This window comes from Molothrus aeneus, chromosome 3, assembly GCF_037042795.1.
Source record: "Molothrus aeneus isolate 106 chromosome 3, BPBGC_Maene_1.0, whole genome shotgun sequence".
NCBI classification, from domain to species: Eukaryota; Metazoa; Chordata; class Aves; order Passeriformes; family Icteridae; genus Molothrus; species Molothrus aeneus.
In genome coordinates this window covers 55682910-55696215 of record NC_089648.1, presented here as the reverse complement: position 1 = coordinate 55696215, position 13306 = coordinate 55682910, and the positions used below count along the sequence as shown (strand labels likewise).

At 42.5% G+C, this 13306-nt stretch overlaps 1 protein-coding gene across 1 annotated transcript; it reads right to left on the bottom strand.

The window, feature by feature from the left end:
* Positions 1-3631: 3631 nt before the first annotated feature.
* Positions 3632-12721, bottom strand: NUP43 (nucleoporin 43). Its single transcript, XM_066545722.1, has 8 exons — positions 12576-12721; positions 12079-12201; positions 11739-11816; positions 10725-10902; positions 9002-9137; positions 7961-8112; positions 5990-6112; positions 3632-4712 (listed from the first exon to the last, which is right to left on the bottom strand). The coding sequence occupies exons 1-8, from the start codon at positions 12693-12695 to the stop codon at positions 4498-4500; spliced, it is 1125 nt and encodes a 374-aa protein (XP_066401819.1). The 5' UTR covers positions 12696-12721; the 3' UTR covers positions 3632-4497.
* Positions 12722-13306: the final 585 nt, after the last annotated feature.

The following is a 13306-nucleotide window of genomic DNA, read 5'->3' as shown; positions in this document are numbered from 1 at the left end:
AGCGTTTCTCATTGTAGATATAAATTAAATAAATTAAACAAGAATCCAAATTTTACACAGTCTACCAAAAAGTCACTCTTTCTTCATTCAGGTTTCATTTCTACAATACTTGCACTGTCACAAACCAATTAGTGATTCAGCAATTGAGGAAGAATATGACAAGTTAATAGGAAAAAGAACTCCCTGGAACACATGCAAATTATATGAATTAAATACTCGTGCTACTCATATATGAATAAAACCTGAAAGCTGGGAAGTAATACATAAATGAGGACTGCAAAAGAAACACTTAAGGGATATCCACTTAATCCCATTCTCCTTGGAGAACCATTTTAAAAATAACAGAATTCCTCTTAAGAAACTTGCTAAATCTTAAGGGGTATAACTGCATTCACAATCCTTCTTTGCACTGTGATAGCTTTGAAACCTTAAATGAGTGTAGTTGGGTAATTATATGTTCAATACAGTCTGATAGCATATAGTTCTTCAGTGCTCACTGAATAAGGAAGTGATCATCAGACATGAGTGAATTTTAATAATGAACAGTGAAATTTTTCCCAAAGTATTAAGAAATCCAGAAATCAGCAGAAAGTAGAGCATGAGAGCAATTAAAATGTAATTTAATTTTGGCCACTTTCAAAATAATTTTCCAAACATGTGGTATTTAAGACCACATTGAAAATACTTTTTCCAAAGAAAATGAAGTAAGAACTTGACAAAATACCCCAACTTATGTTTTTACCAAATTCCAAAGGCCTGGAATTCAGGAGAAAACGGGTTTTGCACCTACGTATTTTACAAATTTCATCTGGTATGGCAGTATTCACTTCATGGTTACACCAGCTCGGGTAGCTGGGATAGGTAAATCTAACACCCCCTAAGAGAAATCAAGGTTAAATTAACAGAAGACTAAAGTCATAAATCAGCAGCAGTCTTGGAAAATAAAGCTGCACTCTAAATTTTTAGAAGCAGTTTAGGTTTAGGAGTGTAAACCATGCAGTCCACTTATCTCCCACCACTTACCACAGACAGCGTAACTGTTTGTAAGGCCACACAGCATAAACCAAGCTAAGGAACTTACCCAAATAAATAACTTTTTTTTGGTGGTTTTTTTTGGTGGGCTGTTCCTTTTGGCAGCACTGAGGGGTACCAGCATGTACATGTTAAACTAAGTCTAATTCTTAGAAAACAAATTAAATTAGTCCTCCAGAAAACAGGAATTACTACAGCTCACCTTGCTATATGAATCTCAAAATTCACAAGTCACTTCTGCTTATAGACACTGGCACACATTTTAAAGGAAGAGAGTGTTGACTGCTGAGTAAGAAATAGATCTCAACTTTGTATTTCTAACTACCAAACACCAACTGTATCCATGGGAACTGATGTCTATTCCCTCCTGTAGTTTTGTGTCCTTAAATAATCTGTTTGTTAATGCAGCTGTTTTTGCTGATTAAATTCTCTTCCCTAAGGGAGTTGAAGAAAATAATGTTTCACCTCTTTTCAAAATATAGGAATACAGTATTTGCTTTTACGGGTCAAACTGTAAGGGAAAAAAAAGCCCACCTTGGTTTTTTTTACATTATAATCACAAAAGATTGGACTTATATAAATAAGAGCTTGAATGAAAGCTCAGAAGTGTTCAAGGCCAGGCCTGATGAGGCTTGGAACAACCTGGTCTAGTGGCAGGGAGCTGGAACTGGATTATCTCTAAGGTCCCTGTCAAGCCAAACCAGTCTGTGATGCTCTGAATGGCAACACGCAAGTGTCAATGACTCCCATGATTTTCTGAGGAAAAAAATACACAGCTTTTAAATCTAACTTTAAAATTCCTTAAAAAAATACTTTCAATGCCCATATTTCCAACTGAGTAGTGAACATCACATATTGATGTATCTAGGTACCCTCCCTCATGTACCTATTCTAACAGCTTATTTTATACATGATCACAATGCTTCACTGCCAGAGATAAAGAAACTAACAGAGACTTCACAAGTCATAAAATTAAGTTTGTAGGGACTTGGTTCAGACCAACTAAAGGGGGCTCTTCTTTCAGGTAACAAGTCATTGAGCTGCAACAGCAATTTCCCAAAGGATGCATTTCCAATGCTAAAAGTTTTCACAGGATGAGGAGAAAACTGGTCCCCGAAATCAGGACATAAGCACAACGACATATGGTCAGAGAAGCCAGAGCTGGAAAGAAACAGAGGCCAGCTGAACACGAGGAACACTGTGCATTCGCTCGGTTTGCTTCCATTCTTATGCTCTGCTATCTCCTTTAGCAGGATACAGCTCCTCTCCGTACACATACACGTATTCCCGGGAGCAGCAGGAGTCATTTCAGACGCACCTCGGAGAGATCTTCACGGCTAACAACTGCAGGGTAGCCAAAGCCCCGCTGCGCTGCTCGGGCCAGCACGGATTGTGCAGGACAGCAGGACCCGGCCTCCCGGGACACGCAGGCCAGGAGGGTTTCACGGCCGGGCGGAGTATCCCAAAGGGGCCCCGATGGGACACCTGCTCTTCTGTCGCCTCGCCGGCCCCAGGCCGCGACCTGAGGTGGCTCCTGCCACGGCTGAGTCCCGCAGCGGGCCCAGGACGCCGGGCCGAGCCGGAGCGGCCCCGTTACCGCCCCGACCTCCCTCCGGCCCCGCGCACGGCGGACTCTACCTGAGGCGAGAAGGCGGCGGCGGCGGCAGCGCCCCGGGCGCTCGGAGCTCGGCCCCGCCCGCGCGGCGCCGACCGGCCGCGGCCCTTCCCTTCCTTCCGCCCTTCCTCCGCCCCTCGACGATGCCGGCAGCGCCCGCTCGGTCCCTCCGCCAGCGCCCGCCGCCGCCTCGGGCCGCTCAGTTCGGCGCCGCCATTTTGTCAGTGTCCCCGCCGCGGAGCCGCCCGGATATGGGCAGATCCCGGCCTGCCTCGCGCGGCTCCTGCCGCTCCCGGATGGAGCAGCGGCGGCTCCCGCCCGCCCCGGTGGGGAGCGGCAGCGCCCTGTAACCCCTGCGCGCCCGGGCCGGGCAGCCGCACGCACAGCTCAGCACTGCACGGCCCCGCGCTGCCGGACACGGCTGGCTGCTCCTGAGCCAGTGCCGGGCACCACGGACAAATTCCCATTTTCTGATTTTCCAATTTTCTTTTTATGGGGGGTGGGGAGGAGAAAGCTCCGCTGAGCCTCGTGTTTCGGCTGATGCCCGAAGAATGGACTCGTTACAGACCAACAGGAAGGAAAACCCACCGGTTAGCACTCGGAGTGATCCATTTCATTTCCATCTTTTGCATTTTAAATAAATTTCAAATAAGCTGCTCTAAGGAGCTCGTTGGCAACTCAGTACACCTTGCCCTGCACAGGGACTACTGCCCTGTCCCCAGTGCCCCATCCATCTCCAGACACACGGAATGTGCATCAGGTGAGGTGTTCCTGCCACAGCACACCCAGGGCACCCACGCCGATGTGAATTAAAGTACACTCTAGAGGGGTTATGGTGGAAATACCATGTAACACCTCGTAACTAACCTGTTCCTGCCCAAATACAGAGGTTTTTCCATCCTTCAGGTTCAATACCCAGGCTCAATCCAAATAAATTCCTGCAAACACATCTATTTGAATTATTTTAGTAAGTCAGACCACTACTCTTGTGCAAAACTTTTTAATAAAAAGAGAAAGGGTTCTCTGTAAAAGAAAACAGGTACAATGCTAATAAAAAAATTTAAAACTTCTCAAAGATTTCAATAAACCAGATGTGAATTTGTGACAAAGACTATGTCTCAAGTTTAGAAACTCTTATTCTTACACCTGAAAACACAGCCAACACATCTGTCAATTATGACTTCTTAATTACAAACCCCATTTTTCTGTTGGGAGATTTACTGGTGCATTATCAAGTTTTAACATGTAGCATCCATGATGAAGGTGTGAATAATTCAAAATAATGTTGCTAGAATGCTGAGATTCCTATAGAACCTTTCACATTTCATAGCTTTAACAGTTTTCCTTCCAGCTCATGAACTAACATTAACAGTTATGTTCCCCTATATATAAAAACTCAGCTTAAAAAAAACCCATCTCTTTCAGGTGACATAAAAAGAATTTCCATGAAGCCCACAGTTTCGCTTTAGAAATAATACTTGAAAAATACCTTTACAGGGAAAAATAAAAATTCAGGGTTTACCTTTTCGTTTGTTTTTATGTATGTGTGTATTATGGACATCACTTTACAGCAAAGATTTTGCCCTTAGTGACTGACTACTTTCCTGCTTGTCAAAACCAAGCAGGCAGCAGGGAAGAAATGGCATGTAAGCTTGCTCAGTTACCCATCCTGGAGCATCAAGTGACAGCTGTCAGAATGTGAAGCACCTGACTTCTTCCAAAGCACCAGGACCAAGCTGAGGCTGTTCCCACACACGCCAATAAGAGACTAGCCAGTAGCATTAGGAATGAACCTGACATCTCCCAGTAGTTCAAGCTGGTCAATGCTTCAAAGGGATACCACAGTCACTTCATGCAAAAAGTTGTCTGTTCACATAAATAGCCTCTGCATCAGTACCATATACCAGGCATGGTCCTAGAACATCTAAACTATTCACTGACAAAGTCTGGTTTGGAATCAGGTTGGTGATTTCCATGCGGTCTTTGGTCGGATCATTGCTTAGCCAGGCGCTCACTACAGACAGGTTCATGGTACTGTGGGAAAGATAGGCAGTGCTTCTTCCTCCTGAAAGAAGGAAGACAAAGAAGTAAGTTTCAAATTCGTTTATATATTCTCAGAATTTGGAGAAACACAGTAGATATGGGTCAGACATAATGGAAATAAAATTTTACATTTAAGCCAGTTTTCAGAGTAGTTGAGATGTCATTTCTTTGGTAAATTAAGGAAAAAATAGCTTAAAAAATCAAGTACTTGAAATAATTACAAAAATTATCTACCAGCTCTACCCTCAGTTAAGACAAATACATCACAGCAGCTATTAACTCATCTCACTGAGAGCGTAAGTACCTGCAAGTTTCTCTGTAGAGATACTAAAGCAAGGGTACAAGAACACAAGTGTCTTGTGTTTTATAGAGTGTCTTGCTCTATTTGGAGTTTTCAGCTTTGCTTCAATAACACTTATTCCCTACTGCTCCTCCTCCCCACTTTGCAGCAAGTGATATAGCTATATTTGACTTTTAATTTTTTCCACATAACACTTTACGTTCAAACTGAAGTCTCACACTGTAAGAACCATCATTCAGCATAAGATTTACAAGTGTCAGAAGTGATGCTAAAGGATTTATACGTCATATACTTGCAAACATGCAGAGTCCAACTTGAATTAGTAATCCTATAACTTCCATAGATAAAACTTAACTTTGAATGACAACTTTGAGGCCAAAGGCAGCAGGTGACATCTGAAAGTTTCCCCACTATTGTCTAATGTGGCAAGCACTTAGCAGTCTTCATGAGTAGAATGTGAAAATGAATGCTTATATTAAAAGTCAGTATCATAACTAAAATAACTCCTGCCACCATGCAAAAGGATCCAGTTTCATTTATTGAAAGTTTCAATTATTACCCTGAATTGTAAATTCATAATTCTACTATCTCATTAACCTATCAATTATTTTTGTATTCTAAGTTAGTGCAACTCCCTCAGAGACTCAATAAGGTCAGTCAGGCTGCCTCTATTTCTTTTCTACAGATGATTTTTAAGTGAATACAGTCTATCTTTGAAATCATAAATGTGCCCCTTCACACACTGGTCAGAGGGTAGCATATTAAAAAAACCCAAACCAGACCATGAAAAACCCTGCACAACCATTTGCCGTATAAGTAGTTTTCCTCAAGTACTTATCTAAGAAAAGTGCTTATCTAAGTCTGCTTTCTAAGAAAAGAAAGCTGTTTTTAATTTTCTGTATTAAGATTGTGTTATCAGTTGGGTCATGTGAGAACACTGACTGTAATGATGTTACCAACTGACAAATTCAGTGCAGATGGACTTCAAACATCCTTACCTTGATGAAGAAAAGATGGTTTTTCAGATACGTTTGTGGAAGTATCCCAGTGCCAAAGAGATCCATCTTCAGAACACGTGAATAAATGATCAGGGTCAGAGGGATGGAAGTGAACTTCCCACACTAGAAGTATCAAACAAAATCATTTCAGAACAAGTCTCGAGTACTTTGATCAAAGCATTTGAATAGCATGATATAGACATGTATTTACAAGAACATATGCCTCCATCAAAACCTTTCATTTTTAATTGTGTGTGGGTAGGAAACCCAAAGCCCCATCCGAAGTTATATACTGCAGTTTTCCCTCTGCTGGCAGGGGGGAAGGGGGAAAGAAAAAAGAAGGGAAAAAAAAGGAAATGACCCTATTTTGTTGCATTTCACTATTGTGAAAATTGTTAAAGTATTATCTGAATTCAGGCAATCTGCATGTCATCTTTCCTGCTGTTAAGTTCAAATCCACACATAGTATGCATTCCTTCTCAGGACACACATTATGTTGTGTCTAAATACCATAACTGCAGAAAATATTTAAGTAGGTAAATGTAATATCAAGAAATATTTTTACTCCTTTAATTTAAATGTAGCACCAAATCACAAAATTTTCAGCATAAAATTGTTGTCTTGTTCCTGTAGTTGCCAGGAAAGTGAGCTATTTCAGCAGAGAGACACCAAATGGATGTTGAGTTTCCCCTTCTTCCTCATGTTTTCAAGTTTGCTAGTATCTGCATTCTGTTTTACTCTATCTGCCTAACACTGCACCAGCTTCCATGACTGTTTATACACCTACCCTGCTAGAAACACAGCCATTCTGATTAAATGCATCTAAAGCTCATTAAAGAATTGCTAACTAAGTCTACTTTTAGTTTAGAGAGAGTTCACTTTTATCTAAAAGCAGTCTCCTATACAGAGAAGGAAGCCACATTTTCCAGATGAAAACATGGAGCAGTAGTAGGCATCCTGGGAAGAGTATAGAGATGAAGGTTAGGGATAGAGTGAGGAAGGCCAAGGAGAAGCTGGACCTGAGCCTGGCAAGGGATGAAAAGAACAACAGGAATGGCTTCTACAGGTATGTCAGCCAGAAAAGGAAGGTCCCAGAAGGTGTATGCCCCCCAGTCATCAATGCTGGAATACTGGTAATACTGGACAGGGACATGGTTGAGCTACTCAACTTTCTTGTGTCAGTCTTCAATGGCAACCTCTCTTCCCATACCTCTCCAGTGGCTGAGCTGCAAAACAGGGTCTGGGGAAGAAAAGTCCTTCCCACTGTACAAGAAGCTCAGGTTCATGACCACCTAAGGAACCTGAATGTACATAAATCTACGAGATATTTCCCAGAGTCCTGAAGGAATTGGATGATGTAGCTGCCAAGCCACTCTCCATGTTTGAAAGGCTACCGCAGTCAGGTAAAGTACTAGGGGACTGGAAAAAGGGAAGGATGGGCACAAACCCATGTTTAAAAAGAGTAGAAAGAAAGACCCTGAGAACTACAACTTGTCAGCCTCAGTTCTGATCCTGGGAAAAACACAGAACAAATCCTCCTAGAAGCTAGGCTAAGACACATGAAGGACAGGGGAATAGCGGGTACAGTGATAGGACAAAGGGGAATAGCTTTAAACTGACAGTAGGTTTAGATTAGGTTATTAGGAAGAAATTCTTTACTGTGTGGGTGGTGAGGCACTGGAACAGGTTTTCCGGAGAAGCTGTGACTGCCTCGTCCCTGGAAATGCTCAAGGCTAGGTTGGATGGGTCTCTGAGCAACCTGGTCAAGTGGAAAGTGCACCTACCCTTGGCAGGAGAGGTTGGAAGTAAATGAGCTTTAAGGTCTCTTCTAACCCAAACCATTCTATGATTCACTTAAGTAGCAAGTATGTGATTGTTTTCTACCACAGCTACATCAACTTATTTTTACAGTAATCAGAAACTTCTCTAAAATGCCACCTTCTTCCCCCCCCCTCCATTTCAGGTACTTACTTTCTGCTTCATGAGCATTTAGCAGGGACACTGGCATAGTACCCTGCCTGATGTCCCATATACTCAGCATTCCATCCTGGCCCCCTGTGGCCACAATATGCTGCTGATTGGGATGCCTATCCACACAGTGCAGTGGAACTCTGTCACCTGCCCTGCAAAGAGGAAAAAGCAAAACAACTAAATAGCCCAAACACGAATTTTTTATTTAGCTTCTATTTTCCTCTTCTTAATCCCTAATTTGGCATCAGAAGCATTGACAAGCGAGGTACCAGTATCAACATGACCTTCAGTTCCTGTAACATCTGACCACCCCAGGCTGAATGCACATGACATCTACTGGAAACCAGAGGTATGGCAATAACATGAAGCTACAATCAGGTTCCGTACCCTATGGAACATCTACACAGCATCTGACAGCTTTATAGGAGTAAGAAGCCATGCAGGCAAATAATACTCTATATATACCTATAATAATAATATTATTATTATGATGCATGATATAATTATAGTTTTAGTATACACTAAGAGTTAAAAAGGGAGACCATGCACTAACAAAATCAGGTACCTAAACCACAGTCTAGGAACAGCAATGGGAATTATTACACAGACAACGGGATTGAAATTTAGCCCATTTTCTTTTCTCACAGTACCTTATAAGGCACAAAGTTACCATTTCAATACATTCCAAATGCCAAAAACCTTACATTAGGCCTGTGAAGAAAAGTAAATATAAACAGGTAAATAGTTTGGGGTTGAGGATTGAAAGTTTTTTCTTAACAAGATAAGTGTACAGGTATAATAGTCCTTCAAAAGTTAAATCATTAAATGCACCTGCTAAGCACGATGCTGAGTCACAACAGTGATTCAACCATTAATCAGCCTGCCTTTTGCTTATTTAAGTACCAAAGAAGTTAAAATCCTTAAAAAAAAAAATCAGTAATTTACCATCCTGTTGTTAGGAAGGCATTAGGAAAGATCTGAATCAGATTATATAAAGTAGCACATGCTTTTCAGTAAATAATAAAAAAGTGGAGGTCTTACAAAGAAAATATTTGAGATGGCTCATTTCTTTGCTGTCTGAGGTCCCATATTTTTAACTGTCCAATTGAGTTTACTGTCAAGATCTCAGTTGTGCGAAGGAAAGTCACTGCATGGAGTGTGCTGCTGTCTGCGTTGTCTGCAAGAGATGAGAAAAGCATTCAGGTAAACCTGTGGAATGTAGTCTCCATTTAATTGCAACAAAGTAACTCTTAATAGAGAACAGAACACAGCTGTTTAAACATGTGCATAACCTCTGCAGTTTCAGGGTCAGAGACTGTCTAGTATCTGCAAATACCCTGTGAAAAAGGAGCCCTTTCCTTGCTTACTATATAACACTACTGAGACAAATCTGTAAGTAGATGTATTAAATTAGCTCTGGTGATTACAAAACTACTCATTGATTTGTAAGATTTCTTTTTGTGGAAGAGGAATTAATTTCAGCCAAATTTATGGTTCTCAAAAGTTTTCTTCATATGACCAGCACCTACTGACAGAAGTAGCTATGGAGCTTTTCATAATGGAGTTCTAAACACAAGGAACAGGAACTCTGGCTGACAGCATTAAGCAATTTTATACAGAAACTTAATTTACCAACTTTTAGACCTTTTCTGAACTGCCAATGTGGTATCAAGTTAAACCCAAATTATCCTGTGCTTGTTAATAACTAAATAGCAAGGCCCTTTTTTTTAGGTCCTTTTCTCCAGTGCCTCTTTTTTGTCACAGTAATTTACAATGTCAAACAATTCACAGCTTTGAGGTGAAACTTTTAAAGCCTTCTGAAAAAGAGACACTATTTTCTTGTATTTTATTTCTGTTACTATATATAAACTTTTCACCTTGATTATGATGGGGTAACTTTGTTAAGTCTACTTTCACCTCAAGTATTTTAAAATTCTTTGTGTAAGCCCATATTGAAAATATAGGCAAATTATTATCTTTCTGCATAAGATGGAAATATTTTCTGATAGCAAGACAAAAAAGTTACACTGATGCCTGGTTACAGATATTTTAATGACTTTTCTGCCTACTCTTTAAATGAAAGCAGAGGGGAAGAAAAAACTCACCAACTCACCATTAAAAAGAAATGTTGGATTACTGAATACTGAGGTTTCAGAGGATTTAAAGTTTTATGACAGACTAAAACTAAGTAGTTTAGCAATGATACACTTTTATGGCTCCAAAAGACTTTTACATAATCTCTAACTTTGAGATTTCTTTCTTCCTACCATAACTGACTACAAACCTATGCACTTTGTACTGTGCTCTTAAATCCACTAAAGAATAACAAAAATATCAAGGCATTTGTTTGCAACTATTGAACGAGGTACAAGAGTCTATCTTCATGTTAAGGATTCAGCTTAGTGCCTGGGAAATGTCAAGATGTTATTGAATTGGGAACCAGCAAAACAGATTGCTTACACCATAGAACTCCATTCTGAAGAACCTGAGAGCATCTTCCAAGATGTTCTCTCTCCTTCCTCTCCACCTTTTACTGTAAAACCATGAACTTAAAAATACCTAGACAAATATAGAAATACATTTGAAATATGCTTCAAGTATTTGAATTCTGGAGGGATATAGGAATAATCTGGAACAAACATGTTCAACCTGGAATACTGAAATCAATACTCAATTAACTTTTTTGTTTTGTTATAATAACCTGAAAACCAAACAAAACCCCCACCAAACTAGACTAATGTAAAAATCTAGGTATTTCACATACCTATAGTTCTTACTGCATCTTTTTGGTCAGCCCTGAAGAGATTTATTCTACCATCTTCTCCAACAGTGACAATTTCTGGGTTGTTGCAGACGACTCCTGTACAGGCTGCTCCACCACAAGATGTGTCTTGACCCACATGATAATGAGCTTTCGCCCACTGGTGGTCAGCAGATAATGTCTAAGTAGTAACCAGACATGAAATTAAGCTCTTTAATAATGAACATGATAAAGCTTCCAGAATACTCATGAAACCAGAAACAAGCTCCAGGGAATGAGCTATTTCATGGGAATGAGATCCCCCTATACAAATAAAAATTAAGAGATCTAAGTTTTCATCAACTCTTAAGCACAAAACCCTTCTACGACACAATTACTTCTTCTCTGAATCACCATGTTCACATGACCTAGCAAATAGAAATAACACTACGGACTGTAAAATGTTGTTCACTAGGCTCATGTCTTCAATATTTCCCCAGGACAGGGGAAAAGAACTGATGCACTTAGAAAATAACAGGTCAGATTCAGATCTTGATTGCAAGGAACTTAATTTATTTTAGGTACCACACCAAATTATAAACTGACATTCACCTTTACTGTGTCACTGTGAACATACATAAAAAGGTAATTATGCATTTATTTCCAGTGATTTATAATCAAAGCAAAAGGCTATCAAGTTTTACATAACTTCCTTCACAGGACACACATGAGAATTCATTCATCATTTATCCTTTGTTTGAGTTGAAAAGGAGTCATTTAGTTCAAGAATGCAAAAACTCTGATAAGGCAGACAGAAGTCCATTAATATTTACTGCCCCAAAACACTCTAATGTCTCAAAGTATGTTTTCAATGAGTGCGTAAAATGCTATTTTCTTTCCTCATATGTGTCAAATCAAAGCTTTTTTTAACAGACTCCAAAAAGAAATTCATTTTGGTAGCCAGATGCTTTTTATAGTAATATCAAAGTAACCTGTATTACAGAGAATAGCATCTTAAAACCATTGCATGTCACATACCTGGTTATTTTGATGATGATGGAATATAGTTACAGTTCCTGTTGACGAGGCAACCACAATTCTTTCTTGATCCAAAAACTAGAGAGAGTTAACAAGAATGCTATTAGCCAATGTTAGTATCAAGGTGATAATTTTGATTTTAGAGTAACCTAAATTATTGGTAGGTGGAGGGGGAAAAAACCAAACCCACAAAAACCACAGCAATATTGATTGGCTTTGTTCTTTTTCTTTGTAAGAATTTTTTGGCCAATCTCAGCATTTTGACAGTTCACTCTCACTCAACTCCTCCTAAGTGACCAGCCCTTAAAAAATACGGATCTATTCAACACAGCTATTTTACCTGCATATCCATAACATCACCGTTGTGCTGGATGTCACACAGCAAATGAGGTTCTCCATGATATTCACCATTGAGGCCCGCATTTCCAAGGTCGCCAGCTGACCAAATGGAGATCCTGTTATCCTGAACGGAAACGATACCACATTTACTCGAGAACGCTTTCGAAAGTACCGAGCAGTGAGGCTCAGCCAGGGAAAGCAATACGCTGCGGGCTGCGCACGGCTCCAGAGGAAGCCGCCGCCGGCCGGAGGGAAGCGCTTGCCCAGGGGGATAACGCTGCCGTGCGCCGGAGCGGCCCCGCGGCTTCCTTGGGGACCCGAGCACGGCACGGCCAAGCGAAGGGCGGGACTGCCGAGCCAGGCAGTGCTCACGGCCGGCTCCGGCCGCGCTCTCCCGCTCCAAGCGGCCGAGGCGCAGGGGACCGAGGTGGCGTGGGGTGCCGCCGCCACCCGCGCCGAGCTCCGGCGGGAAGGTCGCGCCGCGCCTCCGGCCGGTACCTCGTTGTCCCAGGAGCCGGTGGCGAAGAGGTCGGGGGGCTGGAGCGCGGCGGCGGGCAGGGGCCGCCAGCGCGTCCGGCTGATCTTCTGCGACACGAACTTGGCGCTCACGTCCTCCATGGCCGCGCCCGCCCCGCGCCCGCTCCCGCCCGCCCCGCGCCGCGCGCGCTGATTGGCTGCGGCGCGACGGCGAGCGCGGAGGGATAGGCCGGGGGCGCGGCGGGAGCGCAGGCCGTGCCGGGCCGGGCCGGGCCGGGAGCGGCGCTGAGGCGGCCCTGCCGTTTGTAGGAGCCGGGCGGCGCCTGCTGCCCGCGGTTACCGGGACGGGCCGGGGCGGCGCTGCGCTCTGCCTGGCCACTGCGAGCCGCTGCACCGGCGCGTATAGGCTCAGGGTCGGTTGCCGGTCGGGTCCGGAGTGGAGGAAACAGAGGAAGACGCGATGGTGCCACTGTTTTCCCTGTCTGCTTGGCTGGGCCGCGACCACCGGAACGCTGTGTCCGTGTGTCACCTTTGCATGACATGCACCGAGTCCTGTTCTCTCAAAATGAGTGACTTACACAACGACTAAGCATTTCTGGTCTAAGATCTGCTTTAAAGATGCCCTGCTTTCAGCTGGGGCAGAGTTAATTTTCTTCCGAGTAGCAGCCACAGCGCTGTGTTTCGGATTTAATGTGGAATAATGGTGAAAACACGCTGATGCGTCACTTGTTGCTGAGTGGCGCTTACCCCAA